The sequence below is a fragment of the Lissotriton helveticus genome, chromosome 8 (genome assembly GCF_964261635.1).
Source record: "Lissotriton helveticus chromosome 8, aLisHel1.1, whole genome shotgun sequence".
NCBI lineage: Eukaryota > Metazoa > Chordata > Amphibia > Caudata > Salamandridae > Lissotriton > Lissotriton helveticus.
Window position 1 is genome coordinate 1,694,326,707 of NC_136069.1, and position 23,605 is coordinate 1,694,350,311.

At 40.5% G+C, this 23,605-nt stretch overlaps 1 protein-coding gene across 1 annotated transcript; it reads right to left on the reverse strand.

Annotated features, from left to right (window-relative positions):
- Positions 1–1,201: 1,201 nt before the first annotated feature.
- On the reverse strand, positions 1,202–20,844 carry LOC144772143 (vomeronasal type-2 receptor 26-like). The gene is made up of 2 exons (XM_078656295.1): positions 20,727–20,844; positions 1,202–5,126 (listed from the first exon to the last, which is right to left on the reverse strand). The coding sequence occupies exons 1-2, from the start codon at positions 20,734–20,736 to the stop codon at positions 4,207–4,209; spliced, it is 930 nt and encodes a 309-aa protein (XP_078512421.1). The 5' UTR covers positions 20,737–20,844; the 3' UTR covers positions 1,202–4,206.
- Positions 20,845–23,605: the final 2,761 nt, after the last annotated feature.

Below are 23,605 nucleotides of genomic sequence, written 5' to 3' on the forward strand. Positions count from 1 at the left end.
CACTTCTGACATCAAGGCAAGTCCCTCATGCTGTGTTAATCCCTGTGCATTAGATTAAGGTGAATAGTCTAATAAGACTGGCGGGTTGCCACTTCATTACTAGGAGAACCCAAGTTTTGCAATGTGCAGTTATGTGGGAAGGTGCCTTGGAACCAATTATGATGTTCCTGGTAAATTAATTGTATTTATAAATATTCAAAATGCCTATTTGCAGCTGGAACTTCAGACTCAGTGTATGTGTGATATGTGCATGTAGTGGCATTGACTGCGGGAAATAGAATAACAAACTTCACATCTGTAAGCTTGGTGAGCTTCAACCACGAAGGTAACTTCTCAAAAGCCATTGGCGGGCCCATTTCCAGTTAAGTGAGCAGTTCTAGCTTGTCTGCAATTAATAACAATGACTACCGATTGCCCCATATTTAATGATTTGAATTTGAAGGAAGGACAACACCATAGGGGAAAATCATTTCAAACATTGAAGCTTGATTAACTTACAGACATAAGTTGGTGCTTTCTATTAAGCTGAAAGAGGATAAACTCTTATGATCATGAACATCTTTGTATCCAGGTACTAAAGGAACCTTGGGCAAAACTAGTAAACTATTCAGGTGACCCATTAAAAAGGTACCAAACCTAGAATGTTGGTGTTGCCATGTTATTTGGTTCCTATGAGACTAGCAGGTCTTTGTATTTAGAACAACTTAACTTGATAATGCAGAGGCTGAGTCATCCTATATAATCAGTGTGGGACTGATTCACAGAACTAATCTCAGATAAAATCCTAAACGTACTACTTTTGGTATTCACGGAATGTATTTAGTAGTAGTTAGGACTCCTAAAGTTACTACTACTAAACTGAGACAAACTCCTAACTTTATGACTTTTGGTATCCACAAAAAGCATTTAGTAGTAGTAAAGTTAGGAGTCCTAACTTTACTTCTACTAAATGCCTTCTGTGAATACCAAAAGTAGTAAGTTTAGGATTTTATCTCTAATTAGTTCTGTGAATCGGCTCCTAAATGTTGGTTTGTTTGGCTGGATCACAGTACAACATCTAAGCTCCTAACCATATAGTTATAGATGCTGCTGGTAAATTCACACATGACTCTAAATAACCGAGGAATTTGTGGAAACAGATCTAACCCTTTCAATTGTCACTTTTGCATGCTCAATGTGTCACACAGAAACGACATCAGAATGCATTTTCAAACGTTTATTGAAATGCTCAAATCTTTGTAAATAAAGCATGAACTGCAATCATCAGAAGATGAGAATCATCATTATTATAAGCATCATTAGAATGATGAAAAACATAAGCAATTCAACCATGTTAATTGTACATCAGGTAACTATGCTTACTCCTATCTAGTACAAATTTTTCTATGCTAAAGTGAGCATGTAAGCAGAAACTATGTGCCAGGCATATTGGACTGACCTAACCCCATACCTTGGTACTGTACGTGAGGATGCTGGTCTCATTGCATTAACAAATACACCACAATCTGAGTGTGCAGGCCTGCACACTATTCTTTCTCAGCATTAAGGTTAGGGACTGTGGAACTGCATCTCAGTCATAACTCACAGCAGCTGTCCATGATGACTTATTGTGGAAAGTGAATTTATCATCGTCCTCAGCATGAATGCTGTTTAAATAATGAAGCGCCAAGCTTATCACACTGTGCCAGTGGTGCATAACAGCATCTACAATGAGTCTGGACAGAAATAGTCATCTCCTACAACCAAAACTAAAAAGATAAAATATGCCATCATATTCTGAGTTGTGTGACCCTGGAACTGAATGTGCAAACTACAGTGTGACAATGACTATCAGAAAAAAATGCATGCAGGTCATATTCTTGCATTAGCAATAATATGTGTAAACTATCATTAGAACACAATTTTAAGTTAAAACTAAACATTAAATGGAGACTAAATGTAAGCTACACAACAAGACACCTCCCTGCACAAAAAAAATTCTTATAGATATCTAATATATAGAGCTTTGCAACCATAACACATAAATGCAGCACATATGAAAAGACGAAGCATTGAGGAGAAATAAAGGTATTTCTTCTCGTTACACCTCTGTCAGGCAGTCTCACCACTTTGGTGCAAACCCAGGTTTTCAAGTCTTTGAAAATCTGGGCTTGCATTAAAATATATGGATGACTGGATGGTAATTGACAGGCCTCATCCATGTAATGCCTACATGACACAAGGTAATGCAAGGAAGCACTATACACAGCAGTGTGCTCCTTTGTATTTACTGAACCATGCAATGCTATGCACAGTGGCTATGTGTAGTTTAGTGAAAGCTCAAAAATGTTTTTGTTGGACTGCGTAACAAAAGTGATGCAGTCCCGATGCACAATCAATGCCAGTGTCTACTTGTTCTCAAATACTGAGTTGTGACTGTTGGGTCCTTTATCTGAGTGTTACATTTTAAGATACACATTGATTTATTCATGTGAAATTGTTTAAGTACATCTACCTAATTCCAGAAGATGTCTATGTATTTTCCCAAAAATGCAGTTAACTGTAAAAGGCATCTGTAAAGTCAGTGAACTTGAAAGTAGACATGCTCGAGAGAAAGTCAGAGGGAAAGAGGGAAAGATAAATGTGTATAGGAAGGAGTAAAGATGAGGGATCAGTGGAAAGAAGTGACCCTAAGGTATGGCATCTACCAATTAGGGCAAATGTGGCTCATTTAAGCAGTGGTGGCGTCATTTTTTCTTTTAATGACTTAAGCAAAGGTGTGGGTGAAAAGGCTTTTTGCCAAGCTAGCTGCCTATGGCAGCCCTTCCAATGATTGTTCAACTAATATTTAGCCGCTGACCAAAAATGATCTTCAAAAGGCTCCTAGCTCTAGGAAGAAAATCCAGACAGCAAGGGCTTAATGTTTAACTGCTACACCAGAGATACCAACAGCCATAGAGTTTTGTGATTAAACTGCTCTCCAGGCCATGCCTGCTATTACCTCACAACATGTTTTAACACCTGCTTTCGATGCTTCCATATGCAGGGTCAAGTGAGCATTGGAAGATGCAACGTGCTCCTGCGCTGCATCGTTGTGAATCTCCAAATTCAACAATCATAATATTGTACCCAACCTTTGGCACAGATAAATGATACATGATCTTAATTAGAGTTGGTGAACGGAATACCAAAATATGACAAGTATCCTATCTGCCGCCATATTTCATGTGCCATAGGCTATAATCCACTTGTAATATTTCAGTTGGGAGAAGTGTCTTGTTTGTGCTGAAGTATCCTGGCCATCAAACTAACTAAAGCCCTAAGACATCTAAAGGACTATTACTTTCAGCAGCATCAATCCTCAATAATAATTTCCCTTCTCAGAATTTTCAAGTATAATGCTGCTTCTGGGGTTAATTATAAATACGCAATTACATTGTCACCTAGTTTATCTGTGGCTTTGTCTCTATTAAGATATTATGCACAGTGTGACTTGCAGACCATCCCTGAAGTCCTGTTAAAGTGCCTCCACATTTTTGCCCAGTTCTGTACTTTCTCCCAGCTGATTTCCTGAGCTGCGGTTGACAATTAAGCCTGACTCAGTCATGGCGGAGTAATGGGGCACCTTGTACTGTGGGTGCATTAAAGTACTGGATTGAAACCCACGGCTGAGTTCATGGATTGGACAGACCACTCCTCAGGCCAAATCAGAAAGTCTTGAAAAGGGGAACAGCATTGAAAAGTAGCATCTGTGACATTACCTCCTGGGAAGAGGCAGCTCTACCATTGGCCTAGGTGGACCCTCTTGGCAATGGGGACCATTTTCTACTCCTGGGGAGAGCCTGCACTTTGCTGAGTTTTTTTAAATTCACAATCTTTGCGAAGTGCAAAGTTCACACACTTGGGAATCCACTAGTTGTACAGCATCATAGCATTGCACAATCCTGTTTAGATATCTTTAATGTTGAAATAATTCCTGGAAGTCCTGTGTGTATTGAAAACAGTCACAAAATCTAAAAGTGACATGTTGTTAGGAGTACTCATCAATATCCTCCTTGTGCCTCATATTAGATTGTAAAAGCTCCATTGGTCCTGCATTGCTGAATTCCAGTCTATGGATTGATTACTTTATCTGTAGTCACAACCCCTCCTGCAGCAGCATTATTAGCACATAGATTTTGCCTATTCTGCACATGCCTTCACCAGCAAACTGCTTCTTTTGTGATCTTAATTTTTTCTGATAGTACCAACATGTGTTCTTCCAATAATAGTATGTCTGTTGTTCCTTTCAGGCCTGAACAGAATGATATAACACTTAGGAAAGAATATGCAACTGAGCAGTCCAGCACTGGAGCACAGGATGGCAAACACCTCCACGGCCACCATATATTTCCCCTGAGTACTCAGGTAGGCTGGGATGAAGGAGATCCACACACTGACAAATACCACCATACTGAAGGTGATCAGCTTGGCCTCGTTGAAAGTTCCGGGCAGATTCCTTGAGAGAAAGGCCACTATAAAGCTGATTGTGGCTAGGAGGCCCATGTATCCCAGCATGAAGTAGAAGAAATGTTTACCTTCATTACATTCAGCAATTATCTTTTCATTATATGACAAGAGGTCAGGCTCTGGAAATGGAGGAGATTTCGCCAACCAAAGAGCGCAAATAACAACTTGTATCAGAGAGCAAAGACAGACTATGAAACTTGGAGTCTTTCCTCCCAACAACTTCCTCGCCGGGCTGTTGGGAAGTTTGGCTTTAAAGGCAATAACAGTAAGTATAGTCTTTGCAAGGATAATGGAGACACTGATGGAAAAAACAATACCAAAGATAATTTGACGTAGCATGCAGGATAGTTTTGTGGGTCGACCGATGAATATAAAGGAACAGAGGAAACAGAGCTTCAGGAAGATGAGGAGTAGGTAACTGAGCCAGCGGTTGTTGGCTTTGACGATAGGAGTGGAACCATATTTAAGAAAGATTCCTAGCACACATGCAGCTATGAAAGCCAAGAAGGCAGCAGCGAAGCAGAGTGTAAGTCCAAGGGGCTCATCGAAAGAAAGGAATTCTATCACTTTTGGGATGCACTGGTCATGTTTACTATTTGGCAATTGGTCATCTGGACATTTCATACATTCATCTGTAGCTGAAGAAAAAAAAAGATCACAAGTTATTATTCCTTTAAAAAACTGAGGTACACATTTATCTTTTTTTTATTGATTTAGTAATGTTTATTTATTTCAGAAATAATTTCTATATAGGAAGCTTTTTGACTTTTCCTCTCACATATTTGATAGTAGGTATATCATTAGAAAATCTCATGTTGGTGTGCCCATCCTCTGGAATATTTGGGGTATTTCTTTTTCAGATTTAGACAATTGGGACCTGATATTTGTTTCTTTTGGAATGGAATATTTTTGATGTAGGTGTGGTTAGCACTATCTTTGATATCTTTGATACTTTGTTGGCACGGTTCTTTTACCTTTTAAATGTATTGATGAGTTGGCCTAACGGCTAAGTCGCTCGACCTTGGACCTGGGGATCTGGGTTCAAGTCTTGGTAACGACGCCAAACATCCTGTGATTCTGGGCAAATCACTTAATCTCCCCCTGCCTAACAAACATGAATGTGTGTCCTCATGTAATGTAACTGGTGCTATGTAAAGCGCTCTGATACCTGATTCAATTTGGGTCAAGTTTGCGCTATATAAAACTCAGCAAGAAAATATATATATGGTGGCCGTCTGCATAGCCTATGTCCTTCTGCTGCAACTGCCCTTTCCAACGCTGTATTGGGTGTTGTGATTGGTGCTGTGGTTACTGAGATTACCCGCCTCAAAGGTTTGGGCTCTCTATAATATTAGAATGGATGGATTTCAATTAAGGCTCCCTGTGTTTTGTTTGTATGGATTTCTACAGAAAAATGCATACGGAAAATAATGTGTTTATACAGAAACTTGTGCTCCTTTAAAGTGACTCTCCATGTTGTCTTTGATGAATTATAGTTCAGCAGATGAGCATATGGACAGCATGGGAAATTAAAAAACAGATGAAATGGATTTAAATAACAGACACAGCATATGTCAACATACAGCTATGGCATCCACAATGAGAACTAGAAGGAACTGATCATGGTATTGTGGTGAATAATCCTAATATGGCATAGTGAAAACAGATTTCAACTCTCCCAGTACTGCATAAAAATATCAAACCAGCTTTAATGAACAGTACAGACTATCAGGTTCCATTGTTTCCTCTGTTCAGCCATTACCATCAACAAAGAGACCATACAGTGTATCACCACCAACACCAACATCACCACCCTCTTGGAACATCTCAACTTCAAGTTCCTTACGGATAACAAGACAACCATCAGAGGCACACTTGTATATCAACCCCCAGGCCTGAGCTGCACCCTCAAACTCAGAATAGTGAAATGAGACAGCAAATAGTTGGAGAGGGGATGGCTCACAAGCAAGGACAGTCTTCAAGAGCTCAATCAACCTCTAACTACCACCACCTGTTGAGGACAACAAAGAAGATAGCCCTTGCAGCACACATCAAAGCCAGCACCAACACAACCAAAGAACTTTTTAACATTGTAAAGGAATTCTCCGACCCAGCTACCACAAAAAACAACATCCCACCCTCACAGGAGCTGTGCGACAACCTCCCCCACCTCTTCCTTAACAAGATCGCAACCAAATACAGAAACTTTGAGCCCCAATTCATACCTACGGACTTCCACCACCGTAACTAACACGAAACAAACACTGACCACCCTGGGCACCACATCCACAGTGAAATTCATCCACCTGGGAGCTCTCACAGACCCATGCCTGCACCACCTCTTCAACCTCTGAAACCAAAGAAACGTTCCTACTCAATAGCTCTATCACCACTGCAATTGTTTTCCAGATGTCTGGAAACACATCAAAAGAAGATCACTACCCATAACGCTCTCCGTCGACCCCAGCAAACTAAAACACCACCAGCCAATCTTCCTGCTCCCGTTCCCAGGGAAAGTACTGGTTAAGATCATCAACAATCAACTCATGATACACCTGGAACAGAACCAGCTGCTAGGAACCTTTCAATCCGGCTTCCGCAGCAATCACAGAACTAAAACAGCCCCAATTGAAGACACTGACAGCATCCCAACTCTACTTGACCAAGGAGAAACAGCAGCTTTGATCCTACTCACCCTCTCGGCAACTTTAAACACTATATCCCACCACACACTGATCGAGAGACTTGATCACATCATCATCCAAGGAAAAACACTCAGATGGGTCACCTCTTTCTTTACTGGGAGAACACTGATGATCTATCACCCACCTCCCACCTTTCACCTCCAAACCCAAAGACATCACCTGCAGTGTCCCCCAGGGCTCACCCCTCACCCCCAAGCTCTTCAACGCATATAGGACCCCACTGACCAACATTGTCAGATTGCTCATTCCCAACATAATTTTTGGTGCAGACAACACTCAACTCATCCTCTCGCTCACCTACAACCCTAACACTACCACGAGCAACTTCCATTGATGCATGACAAACATCACCGCCTGGATTAAAAACAACTTCTAGCAGCTGAACACAGATAATACAGAAGTACTGATCTCTGGCAACAGCAGCAACACATGGAATGACTTCTGGTGACCACCATATCTTATACCTGGACCCACTCCATCCAGTCACACCAGAGACCTCGGAATCATCATTAACAACAAGTTCACCATGAAATCAAATATCAATGCCATCTCTTCCACCTGCTTCCTAACTCTCTGCGTGCTATGGAAGATCTTCAAGTGGCAACCCATATACAAAAAATGCACCCTGACACAAGCATTCATTACCAGCCGACTGGACTATGGCAATAGCCTCTACATAGGAATCATTGCATATCTCCTACAGAGACTTAAACCATACAGAACGCTGCAGCCAGATTGATCCTCGGCCATCTCAGGTGAAGTCACAATAAACCCTACCCCAGGAAACTCCACTGACTCTACGTATGGAAGAGATGTCAATTCAAGATGCTGACCCACGTACACAAGTTTCTACACAGCCAAAGACTTGCCTACATTAACCACCACCTGAGCTTCCACCAACCATCAGGAAGACTATGCTTCACCTCCATTTCACTTGCCCATACTCCCTGATTCTACCAAAGAGAAGTAGAGGACACTCCTTTGCCCATAATGCAGCGAAGACCGGAAACAGCCTTCACACGCTCCTCCAGACCATTACCTCACATACGGAATAACAAATGGCCCTCAGGACCTGACTATTTAAATAAATCAGGATAATGTTGAGAGGATGTACAATTGCTGGGGACCCACAGAACCACACAAGGTAAGTAGATAGGGACCCCATGGAGAGCTTGTGCAGTGTGTGAACACAACCGAGTGCTCCTTACAAGTCAATGTGCAAATTGCAGTTTGGATTTTTGAAAATTAGACATCTTTTCAAGTGGAGCCTGAAGAAACCCCATGAAAGACAGAAGGTTGGAGAGCCACCCCACCCGTAGATACCATGGTACCCAAATTACCTATCCTATGGAAGCCACATGCATAAGTGTGAAGTGGCATGGGAAACAGCCATCAAACTCAATGGAGTAAAGTGCCGCTGCTGGAAGAGGAAAAAGTGTCCGGATGAATCCAAATGTGGATTCTTGAAGAGGAGTACCTGAAAGCAGAGGGGACAGTGTCTATGTCACTCACGAGTGACCAGGGGACTTGGAAGAGTTATGGCCTCCTAAGTCGGGTGCTTCAGGTAAGATGATGGTGACCATGACTCTGCAGCTGCAAGGACCAGATGATGCTGAGGTTGACCAGGACCTAGATATGAGCTGTCCCACAAAGGATGTCGAGTGCTGAGGTGTCGTTGTCTGGCAGGAGCACCAACAAGCCTTGGAAAATGCAAACCACACAGGGGGTCATGAAGGTGCACAGTTGGGACAAGCAAAATTCAGGGGACTCACCACAAGCAGGGGAGTCAGGGCAGGCCCTAAGCAATCAGGGTGCTCAAGGTTAGGGCTACTTGAAGCCTGCAGGTATTCTTGCAAAGATGACAACAAGCCTTTGTCCTTGCAAATGCATGCTGTACCCAGGGGTTTGGTCATTGCCGCTCCCACAAGGACCACTGGCCTCAAACATGGTATGAGGGTAGAGCAGAGGAAAACCACCATCTCTGTTGCAGAGCCCACCGAGTCCGGAGGAGCTCGGGATCTTTAGACCAGTCGTCTTCATTGTGGTGCTTGCAAATGCAGGGGAGTGACTCCTTCACTCCAAGGGAGAATACTTCAGTTGTCCTTGAAGCTTCACAGGCCTTGTAAGGTTCCTGTATGATGCACAGACACAGACAACGCAGCAGACTAGAAGGGAGACGAAGTCAGGCCCAAACGCAGTTCAGCGAAATCCGGAGTGCCCATACGGTAGAAGTGCAATGGTTTCAGTTCAGAATCTTATCTAACAATGAATCTAGTAACCTACACCCAGGTAAGCCCTTAAGTACCCTAGGTAAAGGGTTGAGAAGATTCACAGGACAGGGTGGAGGTTACTCACATCCCTTTGTCCAGATGCATGTCAGAGTGGGAGCCAATGGCTCCCAGGACTGTTTTGTACTGGACTATGTACAGGGGCACCAAATGTGGCCCTCATGCAGACTTTGAGGCACCCTCCCAACCCTAATACACTAAATCCTGTCTGGGAGGTGTCTCACTGTGACAAGATGCCTATTGTTCTGCCTTTCCCTGCTCAAGCTTGGCTCAGTAGCAGGAGGGCCGAAATGTGTCTCTGGTCGGCAGCAACCATTTTGTGCTGTCAAGCAAGCCGGGCCGACGACGCCTGAAATGGCAGAAACCGGTCCCCGGAAGCTTGTTTCCTTCCCAGTATAAGAATTGGCTTGGTAGTTTGGTTTGCCCTGTTCCCATCATGCACTGGGACAGGAACAGACTAATTTGCATATAGCCAAGCTCTGAGCTGGGATGGTGCAGTGAGCTAAAAAACGGTGATGGATCAAGCCCTGATCTTTGGACTGGGTAAGAGTGGTCTGCTTAATTCAGGCACTCTGTTCATCACCACCCCCTTTTCTGAATCGTCTAGGACTAGAAGGCTGGTACCGACAACATTGAGAGCCTAACGGAGGGCTCTCCTGGTGCTTGGATTCACACCTCCACACCATTTACAGTGTGGGGGTATGATTCCAACATGTTTGATACTAAACATGATACAACTCATTGCAGCCATTTTCAAGATGGTCATCATGCGATCACACGATGCCCCTCTATATTGTATATGGCTGCTTTAGTGACAGCCCAGGAGAATGGACTCCTCAGGCTGCAGGGGTGTCCTGCTCATGGAGGGGCACCCTCTTACTTAGAACCAAGCACCTTGCCATCCGGATTGTAAAGGCCTGCTATAGGGGTGACCTATAGAATGTAAGTGCTGTGACTCTTAGATACAGTAAAGCTATATCTTTAGCAAGTGGTGAATGCACCAACTTACACTGGCTTCAATGGCAGGCCTGTAATTCTATTTTGAAATGTCTCTCATGGGTGGCATAATGCATGCTTCAGCCCATGGGAGACCTCTGGGGTATCTATTCCCTGGGTATATGGGTATCATATACTAGGGACTGACACGGGTACCCTAATATCTAATCTGGGACGTAGCTAGGTACTGCACACAAAAATGTAGAGAGAATGCAGATAGACTAGGGTTCTGATTAGCAGGACCCAGTCAGACTAGTAAAAACCAGCAACACATCAAGCAAAAAGTGCGGGTAACCATAAAAAGCAGATCCTACATTCCTACAGTTTATCCTTCACCATAATGCACAGAAGAGTCTGTCTGAGCCCTTCAGACCCTCTGTGAGGTAGCACAAGAGGATCCTCAACCCTGTTACAGAAGAAGGTAACACTCAAATCTGTACATTGGCCCCTTTCTGGCCACAAGGCCACCCAGCCCTTACATGCAGAAGGCATGTACAGCTCTGGCCAAAAACTCTATGGTTTTGATGGTGGAGGCTCCAAGACCTACATCCAGGTTAGCCATACACAATTACATACCAGCTCAAAAGTAGGTAAGTCCCACCCAGTAAGAGTCCAGGGGCTTCTGTTTTGATGGCACACTCAAGTAGCCCTGATGAATCCCAGGAAGAGTCTCCTCAATTTCCACAGTCTACGGTTTGTGAAATACTGGGGTCCATTACCTCTCTGGTTGCAATAGGGTAGAGTATGGGAATCTGCTAGTCAGTACTTGCGAATTTCACAGAGTCCTCAAACGACCCCAATTTCTGCTGCCCACCCACAAATCCATTCCACTCTCTTTTACTGCCCTTGGGCTAACCTCTTGCAGTCTGCGTCTCTATCTGATGCTGATCCATCTCTCTCTGCTGTTGGTTCCCAGGTGAATTAGGGGTCTGTCGCAGCTCAGGTGGTGTAAGGTCAAGGCAGGGAGAAGGCGCTGTCCAGTGAGGTCAGATCACGTAGGAAGGCCTATCATGGCCTGCACCACCAAGGCACGCCTTGGAGTCAGCTCTGCCTCCTTCTGAAGTTTGGTGCACTGCTTCCTGCAGCTGATGTTTTGCCACGGAGCTCAGATGCTTTCAAGTAGCTGCTCCTCTCTGTAGCTGGTGTCGCTCCACCTTCGTTGTATGTTGCTTACGAGGGCTTCTCTTATTGCCACGCCATATCAGCTACCCCTATCAGCTACCCCTAACACTTGTTTTGCAGAACTCATCCCAGCTCCATCGATATGCAGTCATGGCTACATGGTCAGAGCTGCTACACTTGGCATCTTCGGTTGATCTGTAGGTCATCAAGCATCGGAATAGGGGCAGGATTGCGAAGGATGTGCATCACTGGCTGGGAGCTCATGTAAGATGCATTCGCCATCTTGCAGCTCTGGGCACACCCCTGAATATACACATAAGTTCCACTTGTTACCACCTAGTAACATTTTTAGACTAAGATTGGACAGTCTTGGGGACTTTAACACTTTTCAGTGTAGTTGTGCATATGCCTGCTCCAATCAACTCTTCTCGTTTCAAGAATTTGCCTTGTAGACAGTTCTAATTAATATTAGTCTTCAACAAAACCTACAGTTTCCAGAAATGCAAAAAAACGCTTTTTAATTGAAGGACTGGAACATGACATGCAAATAATAGACTGATTTGCTCAAGTATCATTTTACCTACAAATCGTAAAAATGTTTTTAGTCTACATCATCAAATCAATTACGATGTAGATTGTGAGTTATCTGGATATGGACGCTACCGCCATGCACACATAGGTGCCTCAATCTATTTTCTGAACGCAGATGTGGACACAACCGTCCTGAGGCTTTCCCTCACCGGCAGCCACTGCCAAACATAGGTCCACTCCACCTTTTAGATGCTTTCTGCCTATACTCGACACGCAGCCTGGTCCTGATACTCATCGGACCTGCGTGCCATTCCATGATTCTTGATTCCAACAGCCCTGAAGAGTCACAGCATTAACTACGGTGTGACGAAACACGTGTTGGCTGGTTGTATTTTGTATGTACTGATCAGAATTTAATTATAAACACACATCTAACGTCGCTGGATCTCTCATTTATTGAACTTTGTCCTACTCATCAGGTTGTTACTGAAGAACCAAGCAATTGGCAATCATGTACATTTATTGAACCTTGTTTTACTCTTTAGGTTATTTATGAAGAGCCAAGCAATTTTACAAATTTGTGCACACGATTTGTCTTCATTAGATTGTATGTTATGACTGAAACATAGAAAGGACTATGCTATGTGTTGTCTGGATGAGGGGTAATAAAGTGGTTTCTTTTTTATGAAAGGGCTGTCTGAAGAGTGCTCAAACATAAAAACACAATGTTTCTGAGGATTGGTTTTATAGACATTCAGAAATAATTTTAATTGTTTCTATCAAAATGTTAAATATTATGGAGTGAAACAAAGACAAACATTTCCACCTGTCAATATTCTCTTTATCACAATATTTATTGAAAGGAAAGCAGATGAGAAGGACTGTTAAGTGGCTCCAAGTCTTCTGCAACATCTTTATTGAGGGTGACCATCTTAGCAGCAGAAGTCAGACCATAAACCGTCAATACAAGCAGTGCTGTGGGAGTGCTGTAGATCCCCCATGCTCCGTTCCGCCTACACCAGCCAACGCAGATGTTACGACGTGGCAAGTATACGCAGATGGGAGAAAGGGGGAAAATGGAGAGAAGCATGATATGTGAAGTTACGGTCTTAATGGACTATTTACACAGTGCTTTTTGTAGTATGTTTGTAGAGCTACAATAGCACTTCTGACATCATGAGAAATGCTATTGAAAAAAAACAATTTCTATTTACAAACTGTACTTTTTAGTTACTACAACCACTGGTACTGGAAAACCCACTCATAGAGAAAAATAGTGGCATGGACGTAACATAACACTTTTTAAGAATAATGTTAAAATAAATGAAATTGTTCAAAGTAGTTAAAAATATAAATATATTTCATTTAGCATTCACATAAACAATGTCATATTCATGTCAATATAATGAGATTACTTCTAATTTATCACTTTAATAATTTTAATACACAATAAAACAACACTTTAGCTGGAATATTGTATGATGTAATGATAACGTTAATACATTTCATTTTAATTGAATATACTAGAAATAACCACAATTGAATTTGTATTAATGTTGTAGCATTTTTATATAGTTCTGCAATTAAAATATGTATGTACAATTATTCAACATTAATATTTGAATTAAAATATATTTTATGTAATATAATTTTACACTTATTCTTATGCTTTACCATAAAGATATATCTGCCCTAGTTACAGAGACATGTGACTAAACATGAATATTACTAGTAGTAACTATAAACCTATTCTTTTCATATTTAATAAATTCATTACATATATTAAATTAATTAAATAATTAAAATAAATGTGAGGGATTTCTTTAAAAAATCGTACCGTAAGGATAATGTAAGTATCTACTATTATGTATTAATAATTGCAAACGATTATAAGATTAGCTGAAATGAATTTAAATGTTTTCTTTCAAAACATTTTTTTAAAGTAATAAAGAGCCTTCAAATATGTAGCATTACATTATATATTTTTTTCAAATAAGGTTATTTACCATTGAATTTAATTTGTGTGTCATTTTAACAGTTGAAATCAATATTTTAATGTAACAATATGGGGTTCTATTTTAAGTCCCTGCCTTTCTTCATTTTCTATTTGAGGATGTTGAAGTGTCAATAGATGGTGTTGTGTGGTGGTGAATTTACTCCAGCTCCTTTTTCAATGTAGTAAGTTACACATTTGGTTCCACCCCTGTTTTGGGGGTGTAGACATTAAAGTCTACACGTTTGAGTAACTCTGAACTTGTCAATGGTGAATATCCAAAAGAAGTAAATGTTTTTAAAAGTATAATAGCAAACTTACAGATGCAGTTTACTCACTTGCAAGTTTACTTTTCTGAATATTCCCTTATGGTTCGCTGATAAAAATATTGATAGTCAAAATATTGATTTAAAATTATTATAAAAATTAATTAATGTACATAAAAACATATAAAATATTAATGTTATCCTAAAAATAGTACATTACATTTAAGATACATTTTAACTAAATTAAAAAAATAAACCTAATTAAAAAAATATAAACACAGAAACATAATAATGTATATATATATACATATATTTACTGTAAAATGAGTTGACTTTATTTATTTTTTAAACTTTCAAATGATATCAATATAAAATATTTATATATCAATAATTTAAAATAAATACATTCTATAATAATTAAAACTTTATAATATAAAAAAACATACATTTCACATCGCAATAAATACAACAGTAGGGAAAATGTTGGATAGCGGAGGGGTAAACATTACTATTCCCACTTCAGTGAGTGTAACTGTAAGGAAAGAGCTGGATGGCAAAGGGGTAAAAATTACTATTCCAACTCCAGTGAGTGCAGCAGTAGGGAAAGTGCCGGATAGAGAAGGGGTAACATTAATATTCCCACTCCAGTGAGTGCAACAGTAGGAAAAGAATTGCATAGTGGAGGGGTAAAAATTACTATTCCCACTTCAGTTAGTGCAACAGTAGGAAAAGTATTGGATAGCAGTGGGGTAGAAATTACGATTCCCACGACAGTGAGTGCAACAGTAGGGAAAGTGCGGGATAGCAGAAGGGTGAAAATTACTATTCCCACTCCAGTGAGTGCAACAGTAGGGAAAGAATTGGATAGCGGAGGAGTACAACTTACTATTCCCACTCCAATCAATCAATCAGGGGTTTGTTAAAGCGCGACTACTCACCCATAAGGGTCTCAAGGTGCTAGGGGTGGGGGGTGCAGGTTCCATTCCATCAAGGAGGGGGTCTGTCGAAGAGCCAGGTTTTGAGGTTTCTTGCGAAGATGGGGAGAGATGTTGTCTGTCTGAGGTGGAGCAGAAGGGCGTTCCATGCTTTGGCAGCGAGGAAGGAGAAGGAGCGGCCTCCCGATCTGGTCTTTCTGGTGCGGAGGACCACGGCGTAGGAGAGCTGGGCTGATCGTAGGGTCCTTTGGGGTGCGTGGAATTTGAGGCGGCTGTTCAGGTCTGCTGGTCCGGTGCCGTGGAGGGCCTTGTGTGCGTGGGTGAGTGCAATAGTAGGAAAAGTATTGGATAGCGGAGAGGAAAACATTACTATTCCCATTCCAGTGAGTTCAACAGTAGGAAAAGTATTGGATAGCGGAATGGAAAAAAAATACTATTCCTACTCCAGTGGGTGCAACAGTAGGAAAAATATTGAACAGCGGAGGGGCACAAATTACTATTCCCACTACAGTGAGTGAAACAGTAGGGAAAGTGCTGGATAGCGGATGGGTAAAAATTACAATGCCCACTCCAGTGAGTGCAATAGTATGGAAAGTGATGGATAGTGGAAGGGTAAAATGTACCTTTCCCACTCCTGTTAGTACAACAGTAAGGAAAGTATTCAATAGTGGAGGGGTAAAAGTTACTATTCCCACTCCAGTGACTGAAAAAGTAGATAAAGTTCTGGATAGCGGAGGGGTAAAAATTACTATTTCCACTCCAGTGAGTGCAGCAGTGGGGAACGTGCTGGATAGCATAGAAGTAAAAATTACTTTTCCCACTCCAGTGAATGAAAAAGTACGGAAAGTGCTGGATAGTGGAGGGGTAAAAATTACTATTCCCACTCCATGAGTGCAAGAGAAGAGAAAGTGCTGGATCGCGAAGAGGTACAAATTGTTATTCCCACTCCAGTAAGTGCAATAGTAGGAAAAGTATGGGATAGCAGAAGAACTAAAATTACTAATAACATTTCAACAAATAAAATATATATACATAAAAATAAATATACAATATTTTAAAAATATACCATTAAGGGGTCGATTCCGATTCGGGAAACTAATCCGTACGCCGATTCAAATTCATAGCTGTTTCCGTACGAATCGTACAAATCCGTCCGAATCGCATAGTACGATCAGTAGGAAAAAAATACGTACAAATCCTTGCAAACCGTACGAAAAGCAAGGGAAAATCTGTATGATACAGGACCCTCATGGTGGACCGTATGAATCGTAAACATGCTGTATGACCCGACAGGTATGATCCGGACCGGGGAACGAAAACGCGATTCGTACGAAAACGTCGTATGAGCAATTCGTATGGAGAACCTCACATACGCACCGTACCCCTGTAATCATGGGGGTACGCATCGTACCCCTATGCTCGGTACCCCTACGCACCATACACCTATGCACCGCACACCTATGCACCGTACACCTATGCACCGTACCCCAATGCACCGTACCCCTACGCACCGTACCCCTATGCTCTGTACCCCGATGCAACGTACCCCTACGCACCGTACCCCTGCAATCATGGTGTGTACTCATGCACCTGGAGGGGGTCCGTTATGTACGCGGTTCGAGTCGAAATATGCTTTTACGGACGTTTTCAGCTCCCGTAAAAAAAGAGTCGTACAGAGTGTTGTCGTAACAAAAGCTGCTTCAATCCATATGGACATCACGTACTGCGTGTTCCGAATGCGATTTGTACGAATTTTTAAGTCATATGGTCTTACGTACGATTCATACGGAGATCTACTTTGGGTTCGGATCGTACTTCATCGAACGTACGGGGACGTTGAAGGTGTACGATTCGTACGGGAAAAATGCTCTGTACCGCTATATAATTTACCGAATCGGAATCGACCCCTAAATGTATTAAACATATAAAAATAACACATAATAATGTTATTTACGTATAATAAAAACTTCCAAATATAATATAAAAAAACATACATTTATAAACAATATTTATTTAAAAGAAACAAATATTCACATACAAATTATTTAAAACATAACTGTATTTGTTATTTATCACCCTATAACACCACACCAATAAAAAAATACATCAACATTTTCATTTAAATGTATTTCCATAGTTAACATAATTAATAATACATTTAAATATATTTTTATTTAGGAAAGATAATGAACATTCATTGATTAAACATTCCTAAACACGATAATATCAACAAAACACACCTAACATTATTTACATAATTAATTAATAATTAGTAATTAAATCATTCAAATAAGTAATAAATCATCAATAAAAAATATATTACTTCCCAACCTCACCACCATTTAATCATATAAACACCATAACACACACCGAAAATTAATTAAATAGTTACCATACTTTATTACTTATTAACTAATTTAAATTAATTAACAACTGATTTAAACTAATTATTAACTAATTAATAATTCATCAATAATATGTAAAATACTTCCCAACCTTCCCATCATTTCAAATTAATTACACAATGACTATAATTGATTACTAATTTATTAACTTAAATTAGTTAACAATTACGGGGTCTATTACATGGCAGGAGGCCATCGTATCGGCAAATGGGACTGTCCCCTTTGTGTGCGGCGTTCCCGCAAAGCCAATTAGGATGTGCCCGCCACACTGCGGCGCATCCTAATTTTTTACATTGAGGCAGACGGTACTTTCAGCAGCACCCACCACAATGTATAAAAGGCATTTGTGCATTTGCATGCACAACGTGACAGCCATGTTGTGCATTCAAATGCAGGGGGGTACCGTAGGCACCCCCCCATGCACACACCCACAACACACTGGGGACCCGCAATGGGCCCCCACATGAAGACTCTGCATGCCTTTCCATGGCTGCAGGCACATCACCACCTATATCTTGATAAGGATGACTGTGTCTTGCAGACACCGCCACCATATCAAGCCACTTTTCTGCCCGGTCACCTGTTTGACCAGCGGAAAACTGGTGGACACTCTTTTCTAATATGGTGGGGGGAAAAGGGAGGTGGGTGGTAAATAATTGCAGGCAGATCGCCAACGCCATACGGGCGGTGGCGATCCGCCCACCATTATAATAGACACCTCTGTAATAATTCATCCATAAAAATCAAATTACTTCCCACCCTTTCCACCATTTACATGTATAAACACCACAATACACAGCTAAAATTAATTACACAATTTCCATAAGTAATTACTAATCAATTAATTTAAATTACGTAACAACTAATTAGCAATTATTAATAAACTAATCCACACATTTAACACTATAACATCTCAATTATACAAATATTAAAAAATACAAATTCAATAAATTGTATATAATTAAATAACTTCCCACCTTAGTCCCCTATAAACCCACAACCCGCTACGGAACTAAAAACGCAAAATGCAATTTAAAAATAACATATTAACTACTATAAATAATCAATTAAATGTATCAAAATTAAATTACTTCCCACCCTCTTCCCCTATAAACCCACAAATAGCTACAGAACTAAAAACGCAAAATTCAGTTAAAAACTAATTATTAACTACTAAAATGTTAACACATACATTAAAAGTACAAACAATTCTTATACAAAAAACAAACATCCCAGACATATATAATATATACTAAAATACATAACATTAATACAAAATTAATATTTTTAACATCTATATTTTGACAAACGATATTTAACACTTTGATATTTTTTTAATCAATATTTCTTACCTAAATATTGTGGTCTATATTCTTGACCACAATATTTTTTCTGTCGATATTTCTGACCCACAATATTTTTACCTCGATATTTGTGCAAATTGATATTTTTACATTGATATTTTGTCTTTGCACCTTCCCTTATATATTTGATATTGTATTACATTTGCAACAACAAAGCAAAACCAGTTGAAACTGGAGAGATTGTAATCCCCTGTCCTCACCAATAGCCATGAAAATGTATGATGCTGAGCAGCAGTGACCCAGTTAAAGGGGAATTGAACAAGAGAACAAAAGACAGACACCAGATATTGTCACTATGCCCATTCATACATATGGTATCCAACTGCATTGCAGCAGATTTGGTACCTAAAGACAAGAAAATGTTCATTAGAATTTAATTATTCTGATTCTAGTTAATTATTCACACAATTACATATGCCTTGAGGCAAATTAACACCTCTACAAAAGCACACAATTGATTATTTACTAGAAGTTTAGCTGAGCCTACATATCTGAAATATTGTGCTGTTAGACATGGCTTTCAGGAAACTGCAACATTCAGTTTTATTGGAAGTGAACATAATAGATGCTGACAATAGAAAACCATAGAAATAATGCAATCATGCAGTAAAACAGAAATATGTAGACCTAGGAAATCCCTGTGTAGAAATACATGGGTGTTCGCTGCATTTATCGTGGATTTCGATTATTAAAAGGGATATCATAAATCTGTGAAATGTTCCTAGTTAGGCTCAAGATTCTACATTAGGTATAGCACTGGCAAATCAGATGAGTGCACTTTCTTAGCTCATGTGCAATATATTCCCTAATTGTGAGTGGCCCTTCATATAGTTTGTGTACATACTTGTTTCTGCTTAATGGAATTATGAAACTCACCATGTTACCAGACAAATTTCTGTGGACAAATCCTCAAGGAGTAATATATAGTGGCTAGCTGACTCCACAATTTTGATAAACATTTTCATTCTGATTAGGCTAGATCATTTTTGCTAAAATGATCTGATATGATCTGAGATGACACAGCAAGGATCTCTAGCTATGGTGGGTGACCCTCTACCAGTACAGCAGAGGACAGGCTGGTGGGCCTCCTAACATATACTAATTTGCTGATTTTCATCCTTAGATCATTTAAGTGATTTTATGTGCAGTCAGTGGTTACTTCCAGGTCAGCAGTGTGCATACTGACAGCATGGGGAGTCACTTTGTTTTTTTGTATGTATGTTCATATGGGATCCTGTTCTCTACCTGGCTGTTTGCATTATATGTTGGTTTAATAGACATCATTTTCATTGCTTGAGAAACAAAGATGAAATAACAGCATTTCAGTAATTGATCTATTATGGTATTTAACATGGCCCAGTTGTCTTTGTTGTCTGTTTCATTATTGTGTTAGAGTGTCCCTGCTTGCTGTAGTGAGGGATACATTGAATGTAGGTGAAAATTAAACCAAATAAAGAATCCTGTTCATAGTATTCTTGTCTACTGAGAAAAGAACTGTACAGAAAGACTAGTAGAAAATAGTTCACTAGCAAATGTACCCTTATTTGATAAGAAATACCCTTCTCTGCTTGCAAAGTTCAACACTAGAGTTTCAGCAATGAAAAAGGAACTTTTGAAAAAAATATATACTCACTTTTCTCCATTATTTCATTTTCGCCTTTGGCTAGTCTCCACAATTGACTTCTATTTAAAATGTGATGGATTACTTACAAAGCAATCCACTTCAAGCAGTAATCCTGCTCTCATAAACACTGTGTAATAGAATAAGAAACACACCACAAATAAAAGACAAAACTTGGAGAACACTAACCCAGATCAATTTCACTTTGCATATTCCATGTTTTACACTTGTGTTTAACCATTGATATGTTTATGATATGTCAATGCATTGACATTTCTTGCAACTTTATTCCAGTTTAACTCAAATCAATGGCACCTTTCACAGAATTGTTGAGAAGTGATCCTATTTTAAACAAAAATATTAGTTATTGAGCAAACAATTCGTGAAGTAATAATATAGAATCTGGAAACTGAAGCTTTCTACACACAAATTGAAGTTTTAGAGAATATAAATAATGAATGGTGATCTTTTCTCAAGAAATGTTTTCCTACAATAGTGCACTGGTCACTGTTTGGGTCCTAAGCGTTTCTTATATAGGAAGACTGTAAAACCTAGGACTGTTATTGTCAATTCCTTTGAATTTACCGATATAAAGAAGGCACGTAGTGGATAATTTATCTATTGGCAGAAAGGGAGCTCTGCCACAACTGTCCCTGCCAATATAGGGGACTGCCCTCCCATATTTGATGCAGGTGGACCTTAAATTTGGGAATGGATATTTCTACTTTGTTAGAGCCGTAGTCAAACTTCTCAGACAGCCTGACAGAGTAAGGGCCATTGCAGAATTAGCTATATACCCTTCCACTCTATTAGGACGGCGGAGAAATAGCATTTGATTGAACTTTCTGTCACCACCAAGCAAACCCTAGTTGTGAGGGACACTATAAAAGAAATAATACCCCCTCACCATATTTTTCTATTTAAAAAATTATAATTCCTAAACAGGATTTGTTTTTTACATAAAAAGGAAATCTGTCAGATTGGTGATAACCTATACATCTGTATAACTCAGGACCTCTGCCAGGGCAACAGAGGAGTTTACTCCATTAACCTCGTAATACAGGAGCCTGATTCAAATAATTAAATAGCGCCCTTATTTCAGCAGAGGCAACAAAACAGCTGTTTGGTCTGCTCACAAGTAATTTTCTGCTCAAGATATGGACAGTGCAACAGCCAATAGAAAAGATGCCGGATTGCAGTGGACACCACCTGGCACCGGCAGAGTGACATACCCTGTGCGAATGTCATTGCAGCCAACGGGAACCACCAACTTGGTAGTGCCTGTCAGATTTCAACATCGCGGTTGGCGTGCTCCACCAGTGCGGACGCAGGCATTGGCCACAATTGAAAGATGCCAGATTGCAGTAGACACCACCTGGCCCCCGCGGGTGACAATGCCTATGCAAATGTCATTGCAGTCAACTGAAAACCACCATCTTGGTAGTGCCTTTCAGATTTGCATATCGCGGTAGGTGTGCTCCGACAGTGCAGTCACAGGCATTGGCCACAATTGAAAGATGCCGGATTGCGGTACACACCACCTGGCCCCCACGTAGTGACACTTCCTATGTGACTGTCATTGCAGCCAATGGGAACCGTCATCGCGGTAGTGCCTTTAATATTTGAGCATCACGGTAGGCCTGCTCCGCCACTGCGGTCACAGGCATTAGCCACAATTGAAAGATGCAAACTAGGCAGAACCAATTACAGCAGAGTACCACTGAAACAACCCTAGGGGCCTATAAATGTCTGTGAGATAGCCGCACCTGTCACTTGCACTCAGACACTGCTGCCTGCATTTCATCAGCACCAACTGCTGCTGCACCTCTACTTTGGACCCATTTATGTCACGTACAAAGAACATGAGGGCCTGTCCTTTCACCACAGAGGAACTGGTGTTCCTGATGGACAAAGTCTTGGCCAGTATGGGCAGCTATATGGTGCTCCAGAGGTACTGATAAGTGTGTGAGTAAAAGTTTTAGAGTGCTCACATTATGTTACTGTACACTAGTATGTGCCTGTTAGTGCATGCCAATGTTCATGCATTAGGAGTTTGCCAACAGCATGGCCCATACGTGACCTGGAATGTTTTGCACTTGAATTGTGGGGAGGATGGTGATATAGACACAGGTACAGCTCTATTGAAGCCAAAGATCACACATGATGTTCCCACAGATCCCTGACTGCATGCAATGATGTAAAGGACAGACTGTGGTTTAGCAATTATACAGTTACACTGCTGATATGCGACACTCACACTCTGAACACACATTCTCTGTGCCATCTAATGGGATAGTTCATTAAGTATGTATATGCTCATTTGTGACATGTCAAATGTAGATTGGCCAGAGGGTAGTGAATAATATGTGTACTGCTTTCAAATTGACCCTATAGAGATTTGGACATTCTGCACAGGAGTACAAATCCTGGATATATCACTATTTTTGGAAAGATTACCTCTGACACAACTGCTAAATGTACAGTCGACATGTCATCCTTCTTTTGATTCCATAATGTGTAGAGTCTCACATGTGTATGCACTGTTTCATCATTATCGTACATGCATGGGATTTCTGTGATTGACCAAGTTTGTCTGCAGTGAAAAGCCCTCAGGCCTGCCCAGTAAATGCACAATGTTTCATGGACCCATCACTAAAAGGACTTAGAAAAACATACTTGTTGTCCACCATCCTATTTTTGAAGGAGATACCATAGGCCTGAGGAGTACACAAGACAAGCCTACATCTCGTAACATGTTTGGATGTGATAAGTGGGTAGGGACAATTGTGATGTGACTGAGGCGTTGTACTGTAAACTGATAAATAAAAAGAAGCAAATGTTACTCAGAGTGCCAGTTCTCAGTATGTGTGTATTGTGGAGGGGTGTCCAGT